Here is a 27,744-nt window from a genome sequence, read left to right as displayed (position 1 = left end):
TGCTCCCACCAGGCAGGAAAAAGCAAACGGGGGAAGGGAAGGAGTGGGAGGGGGGAGGAAGAAATCTGCTCTGTGTGGTGGCCACACAACGTGATGCAGCAGTCTGCGCTGCTGGCCACGGGCGCTGCGACAGGCTGCGGGTGCTGCGGCCGTGCGCGGGAGCGCGCAGTGACTGTGCTGCTTGGGGCCGTATCCCTGGCGCCTGCCATCACAGTCTGCATCTCTGCAGGTATTTAGCTGCTTGGAAAGCCCAGCAAAAGGTAGTAACTGAATTACAGCTACGCTGTGAAGAGCAAACCGGAATGCTCAGTTTGGCTTGTGAGTTGCAACATATGGTGGTAGAGCTTTGTGAACGATAAGGGAGCAAAGCTGCCACAGAGAGAGGAAAAGATGTCTCTTCCGCTAGAAGAGTGTGTGTTTCTGTGGGTAACTTGCTCCTTTCCGCTGGTTCAGCTGAGCTTTCAGCCGCTTCCCCGCCCCGCGCTGCCTGTTGGAGGATTTCGGCAGCGAGAGCCGCGTCACGTTACACTTGCTGACACCAGGAGCTGGCTCCTTCCTACCGCAGTCGTGCGCAGGAGCTCCGGGTCATGCTCTCGCACACCCGGCTCGGGACACTCRGCTCACAGCAGTGCTGAGTGCGGGGCAGGAGGCTCAGCTTTGTCATCTTAGTTTGGACGCGAACAACATCAGCTGTGACATCCAAAACTACCCCTCCTGCAGCCACCATGGTGGCCAAGGATTATCCCTTTTACCTGACAGCCAAGAGGGCAAACTGTGCCCTGGAAGCACAGGCAGCGGCCAGCCCAGCTAAAGAGACAGAGGTACTTAATGTGCTCGTGATGTGGTGGTGGCAGCTTGTTTTGTCTTTGCAGCCTGATCTGTGTTGCTTCAGGGAAAACTATTTTGCTTTAAAAATAGGTTTTTAAGTATAGGTACCTGCTTTGTTATGGGCATTTGTTATTGCTGTCTTTAGATGTTGAATTTTGGTTTGGAATAAGCCAAGGATCCAGAGCCTAGGTTTTGTCTGCTATCATTTTAAGAAATTAATACTTTTTTKGGGGGAGGGGCTAATTGAAACAGTCCCTTTTAGATAAGTAATTTGAAGTTTATAGTAAGTCAATGCTAACTTTTACTTTAAAATGTTACCTCTCATGGTTAGGGACTTGGGTAAGGGTGGGAGGAAATCTGGAGAAAGGTGTTTTAAAGCATTGTCTCAGTCTTCTGTCCATCAGGAATAAACCAAAGAATTAATCTGATTATACAGTTTACTCTCGACTATGCCATACCAGCAGGTTAACTGCTCTGTTTCTTAAAATACATTAAATCCTTTAATATGGCATTAAAAATGTATTAATTCTTCAAAAGCAGACTTATTCCCCTAAATGGTTGAACCTTTCAGGAGCTGTGTTCATGAAAGACTTAAATAGTTGATACTTTAGGTTAATGTTTAGTCTGCTTTGTGTGCTTTTTTGGAAAGAAAACAGTGACCTCAAGTATTTGGTCCAGCTGCACTGGAGGAGAAATAACATTTCTCCCTGAAAGTTTTTATCATTTCTATATATTCAGCTTTTTCATTAGTTTGTGTATTTAGTAGCTGGAAGATAACTTACTGAATTGGATGCATTTAGAAATACTCATCAAAGATCAATTATCTGCAGCAGCTGAATGGATCCAAAGTAAAAGCTGAATGGATCCAAAGTAAAAGAAACCCAAACCAAGTGTCCTTGTTTAATCGTGGTACATAGATAAAGAACATAACATACTGTACTTTTGTTTTCAGGGTACTTCTATATACAGTAATTTAATTATTCCAGTTAAAAGACTGCAGTTCTTTCAGCTGCATGTTTAAAACTGGAGTCTCCTGCACATATGTGCAATATTCATGCTGTTGAACACCAAATGGTTCACTTAAGGGAATTTGTTTAATTAAATTGAATATTTAAAGAAATATATTTTTAGTCTGTTTAGTGCTTATAGAATCTGTTGAGCRAGTGTCAGTGAGTAGAGTTGGCACATTGTCAAAGCTGGGCTGTTGTTCTCTTGCAGTTAAGAAGAAGAGCTTAGTTGCAGTCAAATGTCGAAGAAAATCTAAACTCAATGAAAGCCTGGAGCATGGAGAACAGTTGCAATCAATCAAAATTATAAAGTGCAAATATTTTGCTTAGGACAGTTGTTTTGGATTTATAATCTTTCCTGCTGTATTTTATCCAAATGAGATAATGCACCCTAAGCTTTCAGGCTGAAAAATGTTCTCTTCCAGGTGCACTAGAGATTTCCAGCATTGTGAAAAATAAGCTTTTAAGTAATCTTCTGTTTGTCTTAGCAGGGTAGGAAGCATCATCTGTCACTCAAAAAAAAAAAAAAAACACTAAGGGAACAGAAGTACCAAAACGAAAAAAACTCCCTTTGGGAAGAGCACTGTAAGGATGGGTGGGTGGAGCTGAGTCCCTTGGAGTCTGTCCATACTGAGGGAGGCTGAAAGGGAAACCCTTTCTCAAGCTCTTACTTTTTCCACTCTGTAGCACTTACAGGTCTAAATAAAGCTATTGGGCGCCTTCTACCACTATTTTGTGTTACTGCAGCAGAAAGCCACCTTGCCGGGTGTGCCTTTGGAGGTATTGGCTTCCAAAACCTGAGTTGAGCTTGAATTATCCATATGTGAACTTAGATTCTTTGATTAATAATATTTTTTTTAACATATTTTTGACATGTATAAAATGTATGAAATAGGTCTTCTGTTACAGTGGTGTATGTGTGTGCTTTTAAAAGCATAATATATGCTTATTATTTCCTCTGTTTAAAATAGTGTTCTGGTTTGGCTGGAAGATCTGGTACAGTGGTTCTTACGTGGGATGAAATTCGGTAAAATCCTTGAGCATATGCCTAGTTCAACGGTACTGATGTTAACAGAGGTGGGCGGGAATGTGTATACTTAACAGGGATAGGAGAGCATTTCACATGCTGTTAAGTTGTCTACTGAAATGGGTATACTCACTTTAGAAATCTCTTGACGGCAGAACAATTATCCTTATTAATGCTTTATCAGTGATTTAGAGGCATGAGAACTGACATTAAAATAGGCCAACTAACTAGGCTGTAAATTTTCAACTTCATATCTGTGCACGTATTGTTAAACTTCTCCCAAATTTCCAGGTGGAGGCCTCTGGGCAGCAAACTGGAGCTTACTGGCAGTAGACTTGTCCTTGGTTGGTTCTGTATTTAGTCTGCAGACCACAAGTGGAAACTGCTGATGGTTTGGAGGAACAAGGCAGTGCATAGCATGAGAGAAGCTAGAGCAGAGGCTTCCTGATGTGCAGGCTGTTGTGTAAGCAGCACTGCAGCTTCCCTGGTGGAGAGTCTGTGAAAGACACAAAATAATGACAAATAAAACATGAAAAATGCATGTTAATAGTAAAAATGTTGAGCCTAAGGAAAACATGCTGTATATGTGGCCAAAGTACAATTATCACAGTTATTTCTAAGTAAAATTAAATGCTATCTCTTGTTGTTAAGATATGAGATAAAATCAAAAAAGTTTCTTGCATCTAGGCAGGGCTTGTTGGAATACCCAATATCACTGGATGCCCAATACACTTTCTTTTTGAATTGGTCACGGAAGGCCATTATATGCTCAGCATGCTGTTCAAAGGCAACCACCAGCCAATTTCCTGTATCAAATTTGCAAGCTGAGCCCATAGTCGCAAGGCCTTGAGGCACAGAGCCAAAGGGAGGTGCAGCAGAGCTGTTGCAGTTTTACCCCAGTATAGCAGTTAAGGAAAGGTTCTATCTGTCACATTGTCAATATGAAAATAACCTAGTTGCTATGAATTAAAAAAAAAAAAAAAAAAAAAAAAAACACACCAACWATCTGCATGTTCTTAGTAGCATGTGAAGTCTGATACTCTGCTTGAGAATGTGCACAAAGGCAGATGCTGATGCAGCAGTGGCCCATTATGAAGCCTTCTGATACAGTAATACTAAGAATTCGTTAAGGTCTGATGCTTTTCCGTGAGGGATAAGGGATTTTCCTTATCCCAAATCTGTTGGGATAAAGACTGGCATAGTGATGATACAGCTGATGTGCTGTGTAGATGAGACATGCAGGTTTCTAATCATAGGGCCTTTGTTGCCTGAAAAGCTTTAGTTGTTCAGTATGAACAATCTTATCTGATTTCCTTTTATTCTTAAAGAAATAAAAATTATTATAACAAGGTTTGAGCCTGCTGATTTATATAAAAACAAGTTATATAACAGTCAGGAAGTTATTTGAGATGGAGATTTAGAAGCTTGTGCAAGCTTTGCAATGCAATCTGTGATTTCCAGAATGAAGTGGTGTATCCAAATACTGTTTTAAATCTTTCCTCACTGCACACTTTTCATGGACATGCCTTTGTAGGTTCCTCTAAGTGAAGCAGACCTCAGGTAGGTGTAATCTGACATAATATGTTCTAAGAGAATTCTATGTTGGTAATTCTGGGCACCCTGAGAAAGCAAATTAAAATCTATATTAATCAAATACTGACATGGCTACTGTTTCAACCACTTCTGTTTAACATTTCCTTGATCACCAGAAATCCAGAAGTATAATATAGCAGAAGTCTTTGAAATATYGCACTTCTCGTCTTTGTGAATTCTTACTCTAATATGTTACATGTAGAAAAAAACAAAGTTTAAGATTTTAGTGTAATTAGTACACTAATTTTTAAGCAATTAGTGTACTTAAGGACATTYGAAAAAAAATTGTGAAACTTTGCTTGAAATTGCATCATCTATGTATGGAAAGACCAACATGGGTAAGTTGCAACTTAATGCTTGGAATAGTACTATGACAACTCTTGTATGTCTTGAGCAACATCGAAGTAAATGGTGCTTGTGGACTAAAAATGGACTAGAAGGATTWAAAAAAGTGCAGTTAGAAGGAGAAGTTCAAGTGCTGTTGAAGAAGTTCAAGCTGTATTCTTTGTATTTTGACAAGGAGGTCCCTCAAAAATGCCTGTCTTTATGTTGTAATAAATGCGATATCACTTAAGGCTTGTAGGCTCGCAGAGAAAAGACATTTAGGATTGCAATTAGTTTTATCATTTAAACACAAATGTTTTTTGTAACCACAAACAAAGAGAGGAGACAACTTTGCTTAACTGTCCAAAGCTGCTCAATATTCATGCTAGAAAAAGATGTTCCTTCTTAAACCTCTACTTGTTCCACTTCTACAATTTTGTGCAAAGAAAATGAGGTCCTGTGGTAAAACGARGTGGCTGTTTCTCAGCAGGGCAGCGAGCAGCAGAGTTTAGCTCATAGTTTATTCAGCATCTTGTGTCCTGCAGATACGTTAGACCTAGACTGCAAACAGCTCTAATTCCTGTCCTTGTCTCCCAATACCCTGATTATTAATGTGCAGGGGAATGTCTGGGATGCCTTGTGCTCAGTACTGTGTTTTAATTTGGCAAGTGTCAGCAAAGGGGAGCCCAAGGAGGCTGTCCCAAGGCCTGTGGAACAGGGCACCCATTGCCAACAGGAAATAGGCATTGGGGCCAGAGGGAGAGAGGCCAAGAGAAGTTGTGATAAACTGCAAGTCGTGAATGTTCCTTAATCTTCTTAAAAGCATATGTTTTTTTTTTCCCCTCCATTTGTAGCGAAATATTAGGGAGTTGAAGTTGTGGTGTGTTCCAGGCAAATGTATTCTCATATGCTGTGAAATTGCAGGGGGCTAACCATGGCAAACGCCACGTTTGGAATTRCCTGTCTGTTCTGCCGAGCGGTAGAACAAGCAGCTCGCTTTTATTTTGCCTTTCAGTAAGTGCCTGTATGTCATCTGCTTGCTAAGTGCCATGCAGACTTCGTGTCCAGCTCGTTCCAGAATGGAAGCGTTTTTGGAGGTAGTCTGTAAGGCAGCTTTTAATGGGAGGAAATTGAGAATTTAATTAACCTTCCTTTGTTGTCTGGGTTTCTCTCAGTTTCTGCTGCTCCTGTTAATTCACCTTACTCTGTAGGTTTTTTTCTCTTAATTTGCCTTCATTTCCTAACTGCTGATAGAGTTCCTGATTTCTGGATGTTGCAGACAAATGAGCTTTCCGGCACGATGGCTGGAGGCACCTCTACCTTTTACTCCTGATGCTTTGGTGGTTCCATCGTGCAGGTTGCAGCCAAGCCCTGGCTCCTCAGGGTGGCACCCATCCTGGTGGCCTGTGCGGGAAGCAGCTGGTCCTTGGCAAGACACGGAATGTGCTGATGTGGTGCAAACTTGAGCTTAATTCCTATGCGGGAGGATACTGCACCCCTTCTCTCTATGGCTTTTCATGTATTCTGCTACCGCTTCAGATCCACTTCTTTATAATAGCACWGTTAAAGGGAAGTATCTCTGGGTTTTGCTTTATTTGCTGGATATATTTATAGCACTTGTGGAGGTGGGATAGCAGACCTCTTTCCCCCTCCGGAGGGCTCAAATGATGGAATTCATAGTTTTGACAAACCTCAGAAGTTTGATCCCTAATTACTCGTACTCATTGCTTGATCAAGTTGCATTTATGTGTCAGTTTTCTTCAGTTACTTAGTAACTTCTTGCTTACCAGAGGGTTTTTTGTGTGTGTGTATGATAAAACCATGTCCTTGTTTGTGTTTTTTTYYYYTTTTTTTTTCTCCTGCTGGAGATTAACTATTGATAATATCCTGTGGAACAGAATTTCAATACTTTTATATTGTTATTAATTAAACTCCAAGTTTGGGGTCATTTATTAGAACCCTTTAATCCTAGTCCAATGTAGCAAGTATCAGTCTAATAAAAATAATAATATTGGGCTTCCTGCCATTACAAATGTTGACTTACTCATATAAAGCTGACTAAAAACTAGTACCTTTGAAAGTATAGGAGCATGGAAATTTTGCCAGTAGTATGAAGTCAGAAACAGAGGGGTTCTGTGGTAGTTTTTCTGGCAGTGCGTGTGGATCTGTTTGGAACACGGATTACTGTCCAGTTTCAGTTTATAGGATCTTCCATTTCTGATGCTGTTAATTCTTTAGAGTCTAATTTCAATTAAAACCTTTTTCACTGATGAATGTTTCAATAGAACAGAATTAAGTCTTTGGATACCTTTTTCCCAGATTCACAAATAGACAGAACACTAACAGGAAAGAATAAGCAGTGCATTTTTCATTAAAACTGAAGTTAGTGGCTGGAAGTAGAGAATTATTACTWTGAACATTTATCTCAGAACATGTTGGTTATGTGAAATTTTTAACATGTGGAATTTTAAGGTGGATACTAAATAAAAGCTTTTAGCAAGCGTTGCCAACATGAGCTATTTGGTATGTGAACTGAGGGAGTTTTCATTTACTTTTGAAGGTAGTTGGGATGACTTTAAATATTATAATACATTAAGTTCCTGTGAAAGTTTCTGTTTACCACTTGTTTTCTGGGTTGACTTATAATCACTGGAAGCCTCTTTTGTTGGGTTTATTTGTTCAATAGAAGAGTGAACACAACATGGTCACAGGAGTGCTGTGCACTGGCAGGAGACAAAAGTGTAATGATCCCTCTGGGAAATAGTTTCCCTTGTTTGTCCAATTCGGCACCACTTCTCTGACTTGTTGCCTGTTGGTGATAAGAGATGGGATGGTCRGGTGGAAAAATGATTAATTGTTGGTGGATGTAGACTTGCTTTTACTGCTCCCTGAGAGGAAATCAGTGGTTCAGCTGGTCAAAAGCAGAGGCAGAAAGCACTTTGACAGGAGGCACTAGAGCAAAGGAAGAGCGGTCATAGGCACCTACACTGCTGCTGCAGCCTTCAGCCCGTGTTAGCCAGATCATTGGTTCTTCGCAGATACTCCAAAGGGAATCTGGTGTAGGTCTTGGTTTCCGTTCTTTTTGTACATTAGAAAATTAAAATCAATCTCAAGCTAGAGTAATTTAGCCATCAAACTGTGATGATTAAGCTGTGGGTGGTCTTATGGAATGACACTGTATAGAAAACTAATCAATATTATTAAATGGATTTAGCTTGCTCTGACAGCAAGGCGCTTGGAGCTTTGGGGAAGTTCCCTTTCTGTATACACTAGTAAGAGAGTCAGTTTGCTTTGTGCATGAAGAGCATGAAAAGTCTTAGCCTTTTCCCTTTGATTGCTCCTAGCTTTCCCTGCCTGTGGTGTATGTTGTTAAATCTTACATACTGAGTTAGATGCTGGTTTCACTAATGAAAGAAAAAAAGGCCAATAACATCAAATTAGCTGTCAGTAAATTGCAACTGGTGAAAGTGCCTGCTCCTTGGAAGGGTCTTCTGCTTTAAAGCGCTTCAGTGCATGTTGAATGTTCCTGTACCAAAATCAGGTACTAAATGCTAAGATTCAGGCTTTTATATAGTAGTCTGTATGTATTAAATTGAGATGGGGAGAAAAGAAACCCTTTCTTTTAGGAGGCTGTTGTTTTGAAATTACCGTATCACAACTTTAGAAAGCAGCACTTATGTTCAGTTGCACAGGGAAAAGAAATGACTTGTGTTTGACTGTAGCAGAAGCGGGCAGAAGTTTTTCCATGGCATTCTGGTAGAACTGCAGCTGAAATAGCTTGCTAGATGCACTTCCCAGCAGTCCAACAGTAGAATAGTAATTTCTGGAGATTTTAAGGCTATACTTTAAAAGCTAGTGTTTCCTTTCTTATTCAGTGGGTTGAGCAATTAAGGTTCAAGCTTAATACATAAAAGATAAAAAAAAAAAAAAAAAAATACAAGTGCAAACAGAAATAGGATCCACAGAATAAATTAAAGCAAGCAATTCTAGAGAACTGCATCCTCCGTGCCAAACTGGAAGAGTGATGTGCCATGACATCTTTAAACTCGCTTCTTAGCTAAGGGTTTCCTTTCTCAGTTCTGTGATTTTGGCTGGTTATGCCACTGCGGTTGTACTAATCTGCCTTCCTGTGAATTCCCCAGAAAAGTATGTGATATAAATATACTGTCAGAAGGACATAGCAGCTATTTGAAATGTCCACTGTATATTTTCCAGAACCATCCAGATTTTGGACACATTGAATTGCTTGTTTTTCCATTTTTTTCCAGTTTCAAGAGCTCTCTCTGAAGAGGTGTGTATAAACTCCATCTTTTCCAACTTTTATTTTCACTTCACTAAATTCACATATGCAAATCTCACCCAAGTCATCTTGAGTTCAAATATGCCACTCCCTCCAAAAGCCATCTGCTCTTTGTTCAAGCTTAGTCAGGTATTAATTTGACTTCTCTTGACTGCTTAGCCTTTGAAGTTTCTGCACTCATGTTTCCCCCAGCTTTATTTAGCCCTATATCAAATTTAAAGTACTGTTAGATTAACATCACTTGTTCATATATTCCAGCACCACATTTTGGAAGCCTTGCCAAACTGTAGTCTGGATCTTTTGTTTTCYGACTTGCTTCCCTTACTGTTTCAGGAAACCTTCATCACTCTGAAAGACATTTAGCTTTAGCTTTATTTCAAAACTCTGAAGTGCCTTTTTTTTTTTTAAATACAAGTAACAAGCTTAAAAGGTCAGACAAACCATTCTAACTCCTGAATTTTCTTTGTCATAACCTGGACCACATCCCAGTCTTGGGGAGGTAATAGTTTGTTGCAAATTAATCCAGCCTCTACATCCCTGAACGCCGTCTGCATCCGAGTTCGCTGAATTGGCGGGGAGAGGTGGGAAGGAGGAGAGCGGATCAGGGCCGGCGCTGCCTCGGCCTCCTTGGCACACACTCAGAGGTGCAGATCTTGAGCACAGGTTCCTCCTGGAGCCTCCCTTCTCTGGACTGACACTGGTATCACACAGCTCTTCTGAGCTCCCACGTGCTTAGATGGATCCCCCCAAAGTTTTTATGACTTTTTYGAGATTAAGAGTAAACCAAGAGACTAGGGATATTCACAGAGGATATCACAGTAAAATAAGAAACACCCATGTAAGAAACTCCTAACCACCAGCAGGTTTATTGCTTGTTTGTTTTTAAGAGATTTGGGAAGCAGCTCCTGGAACACATTCCCCTGACCTTACTGGCCTGATGTGCAAGTGCTCAATCTGCTCAGGACCCGGGGTAATGCAGAGCTGTTCGTACACATGCTCTAGAGACTGCTCGGACCATCTCAGATGAAAAAGGGAAAATCATACCTCATTGCTTCCCTTCCTGCTCTCTCTCAAGGGAAAGAAAGAAAAAAAAAAAAAAAAAAAGGTGACTTCCCTTCTTTTGACTTGGGCTAATCTTCTCCAGGTTATTTGATGCTGTGCATCAGTTTTCACAGCTGCAGGAGGTTTATGTGCCCCACATGGCAGAGCAAATTAGGTCCTGGTCTGAGGGCTTAGATTGCAGGCTTCATGCAGGCATTAATAAACTCAACTGCAGGCACATGCAAACTGTGAAAGTGTTCGAGTGGGGATAGGCTCCTTTCACAGCTGGTGCTGTTTGTGCTCAGCAGTTTTGCAGTGCACTTGAACAAAAAGCTGCAGAAATGCAGTGACCTATGGATATATATTTTTTCATAATTTCATTTATTGTCAGTAGATTTCGCATATTTTTGGACTGCCAGGGCAAGAGCTACGTGGAAAGACTCTGTGCAGCTGTGAATAGATCACAGCATTTGTGTGAAAGGTCCTTCAGACGGGAGTTTTTAACTTTCAAACAAGGTATGGGCATGAAGCATGGTTTGGGCTCTACTTTAAATCACTTTGGACTTTTAGTCAGAGGCCATATGCACAGCAGCAACAGAAGGGCTACAGCAATAAAGCAGACAATTCTTTCTTATGATCCACTTCTCCCTGTTCTTGGGAAGGTTCCTATAGCTTTGAATCCCAGGTTTTGCCTCAGTCACGCTGGAAATAAGTCATGCCCAAATAAGCTCTGCTGCTAACGTAGAGCACAGGTTGCTAGCAAGGGCCGCGGCGCGGGCAGCGCTCGCTGGCGCCCGCGGGACTGCGGGCCGGGTTCCGAGCAGGAACAGCAGCCCGCCTGAGCGCCCGCACTGGCGCCGAGAGCCGCAAAGGAGACGGCGGCCGATGCCGGGCTGCTCGCAGCCAGCGGGAGCCCCGGGGCCTGGCCGAGGGACGTGCACAGCGGTGCCGCAGTGCCGCAGAGAAAATGCTCCATCAAACCCGCGTGGAAGAGAGCGTTGCTGAAAAGGAAGAAATATGGATTGCAGTGCCACGCTGAAGAGAAGGGTGCAACAAGACCTAGGCTGCCAAAATGCCTTAATGCTAGGTTTTCTGTGTGAAAGAATACAATATTTTTGGCACAGGCTTGAACACTTAGTCCCTGGTTTGAGGAGACATTTGCAGAGTTCCTAGTCTGCCTGCAGAAAAGTCGATTAAATTTGTAGCTGCTTCTCACCCTTCCTGTGCTCTACTCATAGGAGGGAATTTTTCTTGCCAGTAGTACAGATCACAGATCCCCCAGATCCCCATCATTGCTGCTGCTGGATTTTTCTTTTTTCTTTCTTTTTTTTTTTTTTTTTTTTTTGGTCAGCACCAGAACAATATTTATTTACAGAAGAATTTGCATTTCTGAACAAGAGGATAATAGATGTGGTGCATTTTCTTAATGATGTGTTTAGGAAATTGGAGGCATTGGAAGCCTACCCAAGCATGATAAAAATGGCTGAAAAAGRAAGATGAACTCCTTTAAGGATGTCCTTGAAATATGATGTTGGATGGGTTTTTTAATGTCACTTGGAAGGTTTGGCTCTTCTGTCAAAAGTTGCCTTTTGCATGTGCTGTTCAAGATTCGTTAAATGTCAGATGGAGGTTGGGAAGCCAAGGGTAACTGTTCTATTTTTATGTACTTACAATAACTTTTTTCTTCTGATATTTATATTGTTCTTATCTGCAGGACAATTGGCATATTGTTGTATTATGTTCAAGTGATTATGTATTGCTAAAAGGGGGCATGATAGCAGTTAAAGGTCTTGATGAAAAGAGAAGCAAATGTTATATGGTAGATTTTTGTTGATTTCAATTTTGCTATTGTGCTAAAACAAAATGTGTGTAAGCATATCAATATATTCATCATGTTTAGATAGGAACACTCAAAGGATACTTAAAAATAGTAGACTTTTTTGTCTAAATGGTATTTTCTAGAATGAAATACAGCTAGCTGAATATAGAAGCATGTGCTGACAGTGCTAGAAAGCAAAGAAATATATTGATTTTTTCTTAAGCACTCCTTCCAGCGACAAGAATATCATAACATGTATTAGCTGCAGAGCACTGCTGAAAATCTATTTTAAAATYGAGTTAGTGTAACAGTGTGATGCTGCCTATGTCTCTTCCCCCTGCTCTGACCGTGTCCAAGATCTGTATGTACCAATCAGAAGTTATGCCTAACTGTCAGCATTAAAAACTGCTATTGTTCACTACTCCAATTAAACCAGACTTACTAGCTTGCTTTTTATAATGTTTTCTCACAGAAATCAGCAGAACCGGCAGCAGTATTTATCAAGTTATGCTTACACTTGTTTTTTTTTTTTTTTTTTTTTTTCTCTCCCCCTCCTTTCTTCCTCCCTCCACTGCCTGATGCTTCTCCCCCTGGCACAGGAGCCGAGCACCAAGCGGGTGAAGCCTCTTTCCCGAGTTACGTCGCTAGCAAGCCTCATTCCTCCCGTACGGACCACTCCCCTGAAGCGCTTCAGCCAGACGCTTCAGGTAAGAGCAGCCCACGTATYGCTGCTTTAAATCATATTTCAACAAGAGGAATACTTGACTATTCACAGTTTATTCCAGAGTTATTTTTTTGAAACCATTCTGCTCATACAGGCATATATGGGTTGTGAGTGCACAAGCACAGTGTATATCATTGGTGTTTTACATATGTCTATTTAAACAACAAAAAAGAATCCTCATGCCCGCCTGCAACAGAAGGTACAGCAAAAGGTGTGTGAGGGCATGAACTGACAAATGCAAGTGCTGCTGSTAAAACTGTGTGATTGCCATAATTGTCATGAGGTGGTTTATATTTCTTACTTCCTACTAAATAGTTGCATATTCAGTATTGTGATTGCCAGAGAATTCAGTCAGGATCAGCAAACTTGTAAAGAAATCCATACATCTTTATTATTTTTCATATCTGAAATGTAATTTATAGTTATTTCAAATACACATAGCCTCATGCACTACTCTAATGCAATGAACAGGTTAGGTAGCTTACAATTATGGAGTCCRTCAGCTTTCAACTTAAGACTTTCATTTCAAAAAACATGTCTCTGTCCAGATAATGCATGGTTACTAGGAAGAAAACTATTACATGATAACATATAGAAGTTACTTTATTAAAGGAATRTGACCATTGTTATGTAAATTTTAATGAAGAACAAGATTTTTCTCTTATGCATCTTTTCTAAATTTTGCTTGGTTTCTTTATTATTTATGACATAGTTAATATTATAGCACTGCTAAATTTTTCTGTCTTGTGAATTTTGACCTTCCTTAAACAAAAGATTTAGTGACCAATTGTTAAAAGCCATTTTCTAAAGTTGATTATAAAAATAATTAAGAGGAAGCAAATATGAAGTGCAATTTAGAAATTAAATCATTTTGTAGTTTCAATTTCCCTATTAAGTGTATAATATTTAATATACTTAGAGATGAATGAGRTTTGAATTTGTAAAGTATCTCATATGTTGAGGCCTAGAAACTTCCAGCTGTGGGTCAGCTCAACTCCTGTTGGTTCTGAGGAGTGTGAAGGAGGGCTCAGATGCTGCTGTGGGCCTGGCCTAGGGAGCTCTGAAACATTTCACTGTTTCCTGTTTGAAACAAAGCAAGTAAAAAGGCTTGTGTAAAATCCGAGGAGAATTATGCAACGAGGTTATTTGCTTTAAAAAAGGGGAACRCAAAAATATCTTGAATCTATTAAGAGGGTTACTTAACCAAAATTAGCTCAATCAGAGCATTAGTAATGTTATCATTAATCAGAAGGAGGGGGGGGGTGCTGCTTTACAACTGGAATCTTATGCAAAGTATATATAAAGGCATGAAAAAGGTTTTGCGGAGCGGGAGTTTACCTAGCAAGCTGATATTGCAGGGCTTATTTAACATGTTGTTTCCTGTGTTCTACCCCCTGGTTTTGCAACCATCTGCTTGTGGAAAGGGCATTTTGGGGCCGGGGAGGGYGGGCTGGCTGGGCGCCTGGGGGCAGGCGCGCAGGGCAGCGGGACTGCAGCAGAGAGGCCTGCGCTCCCCAAGGTGGGTAAATCTCCTCCGCAGTCTGCCTGTAAGCAAAAGTTGGCCTGCCTCGGGAAGGAGGACTGCATTACTTCCAGTTGTGAGGAGTGTGGAAAGTGAATTAATTCTTGGYGTGACCGCTTCTGAGCGCGGCACTTGCCCTGCACGGCCTTCAACAGCTGCTGTGCTTGTTTAAGGCCCCCTGCTCTGCTGTAGCAGCAGAGGTTCTGTCGATCTGTACTGCCCCTCTATGCAAATACCTGGCATGAATACTTTATTATATTGGCATGACTGTCACGGTGACCCATGGAAGATTTTTTTTTTCCCCTTTTTTTATAATACTTGCAAATTAAAAAGAAAGCTAAGTATCAATCTTTCTCACTGGCTGAGTTTCAGTACAGTTCTATTGCTAAGATACTTAGCAACCCACAGAGAGACATGTTTTTTGACTCAATATTTTAGCAGTTTTCATTCATATATCTTGAGTTTAAATATGGAGTCCAAATTATTTTTATATATATATATTTATACACACACACACACAAACATATATATATATCTTTTTTTAGGACTCTGCAAAATTCTAGGAATCCTTAAGAAGAAAACTCTTTTTTTAACATCAATTCTGAATGCTGGGACTTTGATGTCTTGGTCTGTTTTTACAGGACATAAATCTGTTTGCTTTACTGCAGCTGAAATTACAGTTGGTTTATTGCATGATCTAATATCAGTTACACAAGTTACACTTCATAGTTACAGTGCTGTATTAGCCTGTGGAAACTACTGCAGCCCAATAAATACAGTCAACAAAAAGTAGGGTTTGTAGCTTGGTTTTTCTCTAGTCCTCTAATTTTTGAAACTATATGAAAATTTTAGTAAACCTGAACTATAAGGAAGCATATACTTTTTTTTTTAAAAAAACAGCATCCTGAGYATGTATTTCAAGGACACCATAACTAATAAACATTTTTAAGAGWCTGAAAAGGTAGAAATGCTATTTTGCCATTTCTACATTTCCTAAATAGACTTTTATCACTCCAGTGATTTCTTCTGCGTGGCAAGCACCAATCAAGGGTGACATCAGAATATGTTTAAACTTGTTCTTAAAAATCACTCAGAAAATGAATTTGGGAATGGGTTGAACAGTAGAATTGAGATGGTTACAATGATATAAGTTTATCCTAGATTATCAGAGCATTTTAATGAATGCTTTTATTTATGGTTTATGTCTCTGACATTCTGGTCATTACAGCATTGTGGATTCAAGTTTGTCTCACTCAAGGGACCAAGTATTGATGTTAGCAATAAATAACTGTTTTCTGGTAATGCATTAGTTTGTCGATTCTGACAAGCCATTTTGCAGAATGGCCTCTGGCCATTTGCATGTGAAAATAATTGATTTCATCATTCATCTGTTATAACAAGAACAAATTAAGCCTATAATTTCATGTGTGTTTCTTTATCCTCTTAAATCTTTGAAGGGAAACTAGCATCTGATTTGCAAAGTTTGGAAAGGTTGGTGTGTGCATAAATATATATATATGTTTGTGTGTGTATGTGTATGTATGTATGCGTTTTTATATACTTTTTAGGAGTTTGTCCCTGTGTATATTTTAGGTGTTTGGTAGCTACCAAGGAGGACTGAAAATGCCTTTTGTTTTAAAAAAGGCTGGTTTTGTTTATGTAGTATGTCCTTTGATATTTTAAAAACTCTGCCTTTACAAGCACCATTTGCATCTCATGAGTTCTTATCTTTGGAGGAGAATCTCAATTGTTTTGCTTTGCACATGATGATTTCAACCTGGAAATGCAGAGAATTTGTGTTTTAAATGCTTTTACCCAAGGCAAATGAAAAATGACTGCTATGTAAGACAGGTTTTAAATAAGAACAAAATGTAGAGTATTTCAACAATCTGGAGTACCTGAGGCATTCAAGAGGTAGGATCTGATAAAGCAGCTACTTGATTTTGAATGAAGCAAAAAACAATCTTTTGAGAATATTGCAGTGAGAGTGTTAACTGTCCATCTTTAGCCTGAACCCTTGCTGAGAGTCTACAGGCAAATAGAAGTTGTAATTCTCAAAAGTCTCACTTTAACTTCAGTAAAAAGTCTTTTTTTTTTTTTTTTTTTTTTTTTTTTTTTTTTTTTTTTGAGTAAAAAGTCACATAAAAGATATAGAAGTGCTGGTACACATTATCACCATTATCACAGATCAGCAGCTGCAGAAGTATTCATGTACTGTAGTAATTTCCATAGTAGTATTTTGTCATTTGTTACTTGCTGGCACTGATTGTGTTTAATGTTTAATGTATTTTCTTTAAGTGCTAACAAAGTGGTACAAAATGAATATAGCTTGTTATAAACTTTAAAAACTAAATAGTGGGATAGTTTTTCTTGAAAGATTAKGTGATGGTGCTTTTCTCTTCAGCCATATCCTTTTGACATATTTCCATATATATTAGTTTCTTGCTCTTAAGATGCATCTGAAGAGGCAGGAAGTTACTGGTTGAAAGAGTTGCTTGAAGTATGAAAATAGTTTGGTCAGGCACAACGTTCAAGTGTGAAAAATTTAATCCTGGTTATCATTTTCTAGAATAGCAATACCATTTGAATCTTTCATGATTCTAAAAGCTTAAGGAAAAAAAATTTGCTACTATCAGTTAGCAAGATACTGACAATGGGAAAGGAGAGGTGGTTTTGAAGGACAGTTTCCCTTTATGACCACTCTTTCTGCCCAACTGAGGAAGCAGCTTTTTTTTATAAGGTTGGGTTTGGGTAATTCATCTGATATTCTCAACACACGACCCACTGTGTGGATTTCTCTGAGCACTTACGTCCCTTTCCAATGTACAGAAAACCTTTTGGTACTGTGATAAGCACATTGGACTCTACAGCTGATACACAAGATGAGTTTATCTGTCAAATTTTACTGGCTTTCTGCTTTTTTTTTWAAATCTAATAAATGAATCCTTCTCTTTGAAAGAGCCAAAATTGTTCATACTAATTTTGCCTCTAAAACTTGTATAAAATTGTAAAGTGTTTTGTGTTAGGAATATATTTAAGTGTGTATGTGCTATGCATGACTTATTCCTGTCCAACTTTTTACCAAAAGAAACTTGATTTCTGTGCTCAATTATGTTGATGTTTCTTACCATTTTGCCATTATCCCAGTAGACCATTTTTGTTGCATGGAATATGAATGGTCTAGTTTTACATACATTGAGAACAGGACATGGACATGGGTCACTGCAGGAATGAATGTACTGGCCTTTCAGAAAGATATGTTAAAATAACTTTTCCTACATTCCCAGTATTAAACATGGCTATAATAGCACAGTAAGAGCTAATTAGATGTTAGTTAGTTCATTGTACTTATGTATGTGTATAACACTTTTGGGAACGTTATGCGAAGCTTTTCTAACAACAAAATCTTTATCTTATTATTAGCGTTCCATCAGTTTCCGTAGTGAGAGTCGCCCAGATCTGCTGAGTCCACGACCGTGGTCTCGAAATATGCCTCCAGCTAACACCAAGCGAAGAGACAGCAAACTGTGGAGCGAGACCTTTGATGTTTGTGTCAATCATATGCTTACATCTAAAGAAATCAAGCGCCAAGAGGTATGGTTTTGTTTACTACAAAATGCACTTTGGAAAATCATCCTTAAAGTGTGGAGTTGAGTAATGTCAGTAACCATGAGGACAGCACTGAAACTTCACTGAAATCTAAGGGAATATCAACACCTCCTGTAGGACCAGGATTCCATCCCTGGTCATTATAATTTTTATGCTAAAAGAACTGGTATTGTGTTCTGCAACATACATGGTGCTTGCTTGAGTTCATTCATGATCCTGAGCAGTCCTCAGGAATGTTTCAGCACAGATCATCAGTACTTCTATTGTTTAAGTTACTGTTTCACCAGAGGAATTGTCAATCATAATCTTCACTCTGTAACTTCTGCAATTGATCTTTAAGATACCAGGGGTCCAGGCCACAGAATGCCTTGAAGACAAGCCTGAGACTTTCTAAGAGCCTAGCTGAAGAATTTAAGTATAACTTGCAGGTTTTTAAGAGGTCATTGTAACAACCACAACACTATTTTAATGTGTTTGCAATAGCAAATTTTACCAAGCTCTCAAAAATTACTGAAAGATGGTTGGAAAGTCCTAAGCATTAATGGTCATATGGCCAAACATATTACGCTGTTATAGTTCAGCTGTGAAGTGAGTGTAGCCAGGACAACTTTCACACTTAGTGAATAGATACTGAGGTCAAACCAGAACAAGGAAGGAACACTTTGCACGCCTAGGGAACAGCACAGAAATTGCACAGGAGAGGCTTTTGACAAGCAGTCATAACAAAATGAAATGGTACCAAGATAACTGTGATTCCTACCAAACAAATATTCTAATAATAATCTGTCTTTTGACTTGTTAGACAACCTGGAAACTTTGTCACTCTGTTCCCAGAATTGCAGAATGTTTGAAGTTGGAAGGGACTTCTAGAGATCATCTATCCAACTGCCAAATCATTTATTTATTTATTTATTTTAAAGTTGTTAAGATATGGTCCATTCAAAATATAATGCTAAGGATAGCTCCCTGTTCTGGAAATGCATCAGTCTGAAAAAAAATCACTTTGGATAATTCTGGTAAATATTTTGTAAGCAATCTGGCAGAGCCATGTTTTTAAATGTACTGCACAAAACTCTGTATCTATCAAAATAAGTCCTCCTTTATTCCTGCAATTAGTTATAACAATAGAAATTCTGCCRAAGAGTATTCAAAAAGCTGTTTGGAATGCAATACCTCCTTTAAAAGTTTATTATTACTTAAATAGAGATATTTTATCATATTTGTGTCTCTTTACAGGCTATATTTGAACTCTCCCAGGGAGAAGAAGACTTGATAGAAGATCTGAAGTTAGCAAAAAAGGTCCGTGTATAAAAACAAGCAAACTAACCACTTACCCATCTTCAGTATTCAGTTGTTCATAGCACTTTTAAAATAGTAATTTCTTTTCATAATTGCTAAGATAGGAAGAGAAAAAAAAATATATCTTTTTTTCCCTTCCCTTTCTGAAACCACATAGTTTTGATACTTAATTTTTTTTAAAAGATATTAACTAGAAAGCTTAAGATAAGCTTTCTGAAATTTCTTAACAATATTGATGGTTTTATTTCTGGAGAGGTTTAAATATTATTTCTGTTTTTTCAGCTACTATTATTATTTTAATTGTGGAACTCTTGATTTCTTTTTTTGGCAGGCATATCGTGACCCTATGCTTAAACTTTCCATAATGACAGAGCAAGAGTTGAACCAAATTTTTGGAACACTGGACTCTTTAATTCCTCTACATGAAGGTAAAACTCTTCTTTTTCTGCTTGGTTATTTGATATGGGTTTATATACCTCTGGTACAGGAAGTCAAGTTTGTCTTCTCTTTTAATTATCATCAGATCTTCTAAGGCGGCTTCAAGAAGTCAGRAAGTCTGATGGATCAACAGAACATGTTGGCCATATTCTTGTGGGTTGGGTAAGACAGATTTTCTGATCACTTTTAGTTTTGATTTGTAACATAGCTTTTACATTCATCAGGCAACTGTTTAGAGATATAATGAAATATTTTTTTCTTTTGGATCACTTTCCATAAAAAGACTTAGAGTAGGATGTGAAAAACCTCGTTCTATTCAGGAGATGAGCAGCTTTTAATTGCTCTAAATGAAAATCAAGGGCTGAACTTCAGAGTTAGWATGATATTTATCATTTAAATAGCATCCCCCTATTTTTATCCTGGTTTCCTAGAGAAATTAAGCCTACACCATGTGTAAGTGCTGTCATCTTTGAATGATTTTCTGGTCTAGTCATCTTACAGATCTGGTCTAGTCAAGCTGTCAAAGATAATTTCCTACAAGTTTGTGAAAACAGGCAGTGTAACAAGAGAAGCTCTTCCTGCCCCACTGACTAAACAAAACTCACCAAGTTCATAGTTTAGTAGCAACATAAACACTGAAAAGCAGATTTAGTTTGTTCATTAATAAAATTACTGATTGCATGAAAGAAAAACCTTTTTCTGGAGGATTTATAAGTATAAAAAGTTTCTTCTGTGGAATATGTAAGTAATTAAATTTACCACGAAAAATCAGTCTTGCAATTTTTAAGGGATAAGGTAATATATTTAGAAACTCTATGTAAAACACTACCCTTTAGTAAAGTGAAGAGACTTGCATGACTTCTAGTACACAATGCATATAGTTAATGGTACCTGGTAAATCACAGAATTATCTCTCATTTTCATTAGATAGAATTTTAAATATATTTTCTGGTGTGTTTGAACCGAAGTGAGCTTCTCCTGTCTGAGTCCAATTCCTTCTGTAGAAGATTTTACATATACTTTTAAGTATAGCAGTAGTTGTAAAGAAGTATGTTGTTCCAGTCAACATATAAGGTAGTATTTTTTTCACACTTACGACATGGTTCTTCTGTCTTAGTTTGGTCAAGTTTCTTGAGATGAGCATGGAAATTTGGCAGAGTAAGGACTACAGGGTCAGCTTCAATAAGATATCAGCCATTCAGTTAAGTGTTCTGGTTACTTGAAGCAATAAAAGTTAGTAGGAATTACCGCTTATTGGAGCATATAACTGTTGCATTCTTAGGATTTGCACAAATTTTGTTTAAAATTCCACTTTAAATAAGTTTTGATGGTAAATTGTTTTGCTTAATTCTGCGTGGAAGCAGGATGACATGTATGCCATTTTATACCATAAATCTGATTTATGGAAATGCTTTGTATTAAATTCTAATTAAACAAGATGATCTCTTTGATCAGYTTATTGTGATCTAAAACTGGACAAATCTTATACCGTAGTAAACTCTTCAGCATAGTCTAAAAACATTGCTATCAATAAGTTGCAGATAATTCTCCAAAAGGTAGATTCCTAACAGAAGTTCTACAGGACATCTTGAATCACTTGAAACTCTCTATTGAAGCAAAAAAGCTGTTTCAGTTGCAGAATAATTTATTCCTTTCCTCAGCTTCCTTGCCTAAACTCCTACGATAGTTACTGCAGCAATCAAGTAGCAGCCAAAGCTTTACTGGATCACAAAAAACAAGATCACAGAGTGCAAGATTTCCTACAGCGGTGCTTAGAGTCTCCGTTTAGTCGCAAGCTGGACCTTTGGAATTTCCTTGACATCCCAAGAAGCCGGTTGGTTAAGTACCCCTTACTGCTCCGAGAGATTTTGAGACATACACCAAATGATCACCCAGATCAGCAGCACCTTGAAGAAGCTGTGAGTTTCTGCTTTTTATGAGATTTACAGCACATAAATTATGCCGATTAATAAATTCACGGACACTGCATAGACTGTGGAAATGCTAATGCATTTATGAACAGCTGAAACTTATGCATGGAGCTTCTCTCCCCCAGTTAAGTCCTATTTCAGCAGCAAAGTTATACCAAAAATGGGTGGTGGTAGTAGTATTTTTCTACAATTTTTATCTAGTGCTTGTATGTCTTGTATTTATCTGTCAATGTCATTTTCCATTATAATCTCATACTGGGTAACATGGAGATTTATATTGAAGATTTAGGTTAGTTAGATGAGTTTTACTCTCTGGTTTGAATCCTGACCTAATTTCAGCATCTAGATTAAATATCTTCTGCAGAGTGTAGCTGAAGTTGGACATAATTTTCTTTCTTATTCTGAATCATCTTTTGCAGTCTGAAGTAAAAACAAAKGAAAAATTCCAAGCTTTTTAAGTTTCTTTATTAGTGGAGAAAGACCTGATTCAGATATTCTGATAGCTTTCCAAGTTTTCTGTTCCCTTTTCCACATATGCATATATACATATATGTATAATCCAGTAATGCAGTCTGTGTGTGTGTGTATATATATATATACACACACAAACTGGAAGGATGCGTAAACTGGGAGCATATGAGTTTGTATGAGGTCTGGATGCTCAAATTTATTTATAATCTGTACTTTTTACTCCCGTAAATATTCTTTTGAAACAAATGTATAAAAGTCTATAAACAAAAGCCTATGTAACTTAAAGAATTCTTCTGCTTTTTTTCTCATTTTTTTCTAGACAATGTCTGATAAGAACKTTAAAAATATACTAAATGTTTTCTTCCAGCACTTGCTTATATTTGGCAATTGTTTAAAAAAAAAAAAAAAACCACAATCAGGGTAGTTTTCTTGATATTTCAATAGCCTTATATAGCTTTGTTGTATTCTCTTTCAGCAGAACACTATTTATCTTTCAAGTGATATATTTCATAAATTGTACATTTGCCAAGTTAAATTAGGAAGCATAAATTACTACATGTGGTTAGCTCTGAGCAGTGTTTTAGGCTTATATAGCTCTTTCCTCTTCCTGCCTGGCAATGCGCTATAAGCGTCTCACGCCAGGCTGATCCCTGATACGAATCTCCTTGGTTCAGTAGATACTTGAATCATTATCTGTTTGGCTGGACAGGTTTAACTTTATGTTTCAGCCTGTCTCCCTACCACCTTATTTCACAGAGGAATTCTCTATAAATTCCTATTAATTGAGGAATTCTAGTAGTCTAAACAAGCTGTGATCACTATTGCACTTGACTGAAACCAACAGAAGGTGCCTTAGAAAGGCACCATATGGTTACAGACAGARCCTTCATAGAATTTATTACAAGTAGCCTGTAAATTAAGATGAAATTTATTGCAGCTGCTGTTTAAGTTAGGGGACAATAGCTCTGAATGTTGGACTATTAAATCAAAGCTTGTGCATTTTCAATGCTGCTTTTCCACAGATAAATATAATCCAGGGTATAGTGGCTGAAATCAACATAAAGACGGGTGAATCTGAATGCCAATACTACAAAGAAAGACTTATTTATCTTGAAGACGGCCAAAGGGACTCACTGATTGATAATTCGCGTGTTGTGTGCTGCCACGGTGAACTGAAGAATAACAGGGGAGTGGTAAGAAACAAATATTTTGTCATCTTCATTTCACATGTCGTTGTGAGTAATTGCAAGTTGTTGTAATATACAAAGACATCATCTCTATAGGGAGTTGATGAATATTAAATGTTAACTATTGCAACACCTCTTTTTGTCAACAGTCTAATRTCTATATTTGGAGGTATTAAACTTCCATTTATCTGTCTGTTAACATGCATATCCCCAGTCTAAGAAAAGTGATTGTAATGTCTATAAATAATATATAGAAATCTACCAACAGATTTTAGTTTTGTCAGAGGCTGTGGTTAATAAGCATGTTTTAGTTGCTTATTTGATACAGGTTCAAAGTGAATTTATTGATCAGAGAAATGTGGTACTACAATTTCCAGGCTCTAGAGTTTTTCAGTATTGATAAGTGTCATAAGTGTCATTTTCAAAGGAAAAAAAAACTTGGATTAGGAGATATTAGCAATCTAAAAATCAGCAATTCAGATTTTTTTTTCCTTGTTCAAATTAAAAAAAAAAAAGTTTGGAGTGAACAAAAAAAATGATTTTTTTTTCTTAACTGCCCTCAGAAAAGCTAAAGGAACTCTGTTAAGACTCCAGAAGAATTCTAAATGATTTTCTCAGCACTGAGAGTGCTTATGAGTAGTGTGTTCATATGCAGTGTATAGATGGATCGTCTTTTGCCATGATTGAGACTGATAGATGAAGTAAAGGCTGTTTCCTGGTTTACCGTTTTAATAATCTAAAAAGTGAATAGCTCTTTATTATTTATTACTTTCAACAGAAACTACATGTCTTCCTCTTTCAAGAAGTGCTGGTAATTACTCGAGCTATCACCCATAATGAACAGCTCTGCTACCAGCTCTACCGGCAGCCAATTCCAGTGAGGGATCTTGTGCTGGAAGATTTGCAAGATGGAGAGGTGCGAGTGGGTGGATCCATCCGTGGTGCATTTAGCAACAATGAGAGAAGTATGTCTTCACCTTTGCATTTATTTTTCATATGTTCTTTTGAAGTCATATAACCTTGAGACAGTTGCCAGTGAAATCTCTCAAGGTGTTCTCTAGAAACAGCATTATCTAAATACAGAATCCTGATTCTGTATTTATGTATCTGCTATATTATGTAGTAACTTGTTTCTTTTAGATTGTTTCTCAAAGCCCTTATTATATTGTTAATGGGTGTATCCACATAACAAAACTTTGAGAGTTTTCTGTGAAAGTTTTATAGTGAACTTACTGTAAGAGATAAGGCAGCCTCCAGCTGGCACAGGGAACAGTATTCACTGGAGATTCTGGAAACGTGCTTAGCAGTGAAGCCAGAGGAGTTTGGGAGGAGTCTTAATCATTCCGATTCACTTGAGGCTCTACTAAGTAGTTTGCACTTGGCAGGTTCAAAATTATTTAATCCAGCACAAGCAATTTATTAGAAGTGTTAGTATTGTCTATTTGTACAGAAAACAGGGATACCCAAACTCTTCTTACTGGTCAGACATTGTATTGGCTAGAAAATACAGTAAGTCAGAGATTTTTCAGATTCTGTTATTTTAATATACTCCTTTATTATAGAGTTAATTCAGCATTTTGATATGTTTTATTTCTTTCAGTCAAAAACTTCTTTAGAGTCAGCTTCAAATGTGGATCTCAAAGCCAGTCTCACTCACTACAAGCCAATGACTCCTTCAACAAACAGCAGTGGCTTAACTGTATCCGACAGGCCAAAGAGAAGGTTACATGTGCAGGAAAAGCCAGAGTGCAGAACTTGGAAGCACATTTTCTTTTGTCACCAAATGGAAGCAGAGTATCCCAGGGAGAAACCAGCCTTGAGCAAATGGACCAATCAGACAGCGAGTCAGACTGTTGTATGGACACCAGTGAGAACAACATCGACTGTGAACGCATGGAACAGACAAACTCTTGTGAAAGTGAAAAACAATTAGAAACTGATGTTTGACAAAAATTAAAGCTCATGGAAGAAAGCCTGTGTCTTACCTGTACAGTATTTGCATTCCATACATGGAACCCTTTGGAGAAGCACTTTTGAAATATTCTTTGTGACAGTGTCAACGCAGTCCTCCTTGTATTTGTACCTATGAGTGTAGTACTGTATCTGCCAATCTGTGTAAGCTGGAGTCTCTTGCAGCTCATATCCTGTGATTATATTCCATAAACATCTAAGGTGGATGAAAGAGGTACTTGACCAGTTATTCTCAAAGTCCTACTGTAAACAGAATCTCTAAACTACTGTTTAGTTGTGCATTACATAGTGGGKTTTTTTTTGTAGTTTGTAAAGTGCTTTATTTGCACTTTAATCTTGCAGCTGATAACATGGACTTAATATAGGGTTTCAGGATGGCTATCAAAATCATAAGTTTTCACAAAGGCCTACAAGAAAATTTTTTTTTTTTTTGGGAGGGGAGGGCCGGGAGAAAGCAAAATATCTTTCASTAACCTATGCCCCTCTTGTTGGATTAAATGAGCTAGAAATATAGATGGCGGGCCATATAACCATGGGTTCTAAAGGGGTTCGTTTTTCAAAATGAAGAACTTGAACCAAAAACCATTAACCAACATTAGTCTGTTCAGTTAAAGTAGGTGGCATAATGCCATCATCAAAGCACGTAATGCTAAAAATAATCAACTGAAAAGCTACAGTTAGCACTGAATTAAATCAAATGCTGCAAATACTAGCTATTTGTAAATGAGTTGCTAGTTTTCCTTCAGTGCCATATATATCTTTATTACCCCAAAAGAACAAAAACTAAGGAAGCCTCTGCTTGTGAATAGGCCCTCTTCAGCATTTTGCACTCTGATGACTTCTTGGTTTCAATACCACTAAAGTAATTTTAAAACAATTAAGTTTCTGTAAATGACTGTTTACAGTTACAGTTTTAAAACAATTTCCTATAAATGGTGCTCTACAAATGCCCTACGGGATTAGGTAGAGAAGGCTTCAACAAAAAGGGAACTGATTTTCCTTTGGTATCTATTACACCCCTTATATTTTTGTTGAATTTTTCTTTAAAGTTTTTTTTTTTTTTTTGCATTCAGTCTCATGTGTAATTGGAAATGTCATTGTGTTTTCCTATGTCTGACTTAATCTACTCATTATGAGGAATTAGTGAAAAATGCAAACTGAAACGCTCAGTTTAATATCCTGTCCCTTTTCAGAAATCCCTTGGTAATATTTTATTTCTTGTATAAGAAATATTACCAGACTGCTGAATGGTAATTTAGAATGCAATGAAACTGATATAGTAATAATTTTAATTGATTCTTCATATTAAACAGGATAACCTGTGCAAAGTACTTGTAACAATACAAGTAGTAAAACTGTTAAGTTATTGCCAAATACATTTATTTCTTGTTCTATGAGTTTACAGGAAATAGTAAATATCAAATATCTTGCATATATATATTCTGATGTGTGTTACAGAAATCAATGTGACAACATGGTAAACAATATAAAATGAGTTATATTTCTTTATTTTTCAAAAAAAGCTTGTTGGTTTTACCCTATAGAAAATATTTCTGTATTTATAGTTTTTCAGAAAAGGTTTTTTTTTTCTTTTCTGTTTCAGGCTTTGTAATTTATTTCAACTGCTTCATTTTTAGAACTGAATGAGTATGTGAAGTGAAGATGAGAGAGGAAAATTTTACAGAAGAAAAGGCGTAGGAAAGCATACTGAATGACGAAACATTTTCATAGAGCCTGTTAAGCAAAATCATTAAAAAAAGAAAAGATCATGTAAAGTGTTCAACTAGGGAAGAAAAGAAAGAATGTATGTATGGACTTTTTTAAAATAATAGCCTTAAGCTTTTCTGGAAGCATTTTAATAAATCACTTAAGACTTCTAATATTTTTTATTTGGTTTGTTTGTGCAAGAAGACTGCAAAAATATTTCAGCTGTGAGCACAGTGAAACTTAACAGTCATGACCAGACCAAGTTTTGGTTTTGATGGATGTAGGTACTTAGCTGTAGTTTACTAGAAGTAAAACAGTGATGCAGAAATAAGTCATTGCATTTGGTAATTGAGCACATTCCCAAACTTTTATGTTGTTATAAGCTTAATTCAACAAAAAGGTGGAACAAAAGATTAGTATCCCATCAGTAGCTTGCCTATGATGATTCCTTGTGGTTCAAATCTCTGCTAAATATATATTTTTCTAAGATATCAGGATGATGTGTTTTGGGGATATTGCAGAAAGCCAACAACCAGTCAGTGAACCTCACAGATCTAATTTACTCTCATGTACTGACTTTTATTTCACAACTTGCTGAGCATCACATTCAACACACTGTAGTTTTAACTAGTTCAGTCCTGCTTTGTCATTGAGATCCACGCAGCTATAGATTTTGTTTAGTAGAGCTTAAAAGATTTTCTTTCCAATTCATCTTGAGGAATAAGCCTTCCAATTGAAGAATAGCAATTCCATTTTGGATTTTGTTGGCTTGCTTAGATTCTAATACTTCAAAGAAGCATCTGTTTTAATGATTTTTTCCCATTCAGTTTAAAAGTAGAAAGGAAAAGTAGTTCAATGAATAAACATGTGAAAAAGAGACCAGTAATCGTTGTGATTAGTAACCTTAGGGTCAGCAGACTGGAATTTGAGAAGCTGTGTTGATCAA

General features: G+C 37.6%; 1 protein-coding gene across 1 annotated transcript; it reads left to right on the top strand.

The window, feature by feature from the left end:
• Positions 1 to 612: 612 nt before the first annotated feature.
• ARHGEF3 (Rho guanine nucleotide exchange factor 3) lies at positions 613 to 25,995 on the top strand. The gene is made up of 10 exons (XM_026035398.1): positions 613 to 821; positions 12,539 to 12,646; positions 17,609 to 17,779; positions 19,031 to 19,093; positions 19,425 to 19,521; positions 19,617 to 19,693; positions 21,193 to 21,450; positions 22,956 to 23,126; positions 23,899 to 24,085; positions 24,721 to 25,995. The coding sequence occupies exons 1-10, from the start codon at positions 726 to 728 to the stop codon at positions 25,065 to 25,067; spliced, it is 1,575 nt and encodes a 524-aa protein (XP_025891183.1). The 5' UTR covers positions 613 to 725; the 3' UTR covers positions 25,068 to 25,995.
• Positions 25,996 to 27,744: the final 1,749 nt, after the last annotated feature.

Source organism: Nothoprocta perdicaria, unplaced genomic scaffold (assembly GCF_003342845.1).
Source record: "Nothoprocta perdicaria isolate Ctin4 unplaced genomic scaffold, notPer1 scaffold_16, whole genome shotgun sequence".
Classification (NCBI taxonomy): Eukaryota; Metazoa; Chordata; class Aves; order Tinamiformes; family Tinamidae; genus Nothoprocta; species Nothoprocta perdicaria.
The sequence above is the reverse complement of the archived record's forward strand: the minus strand, read 5'-3'. Positions and strand labels throughout refer to the sequence as shown.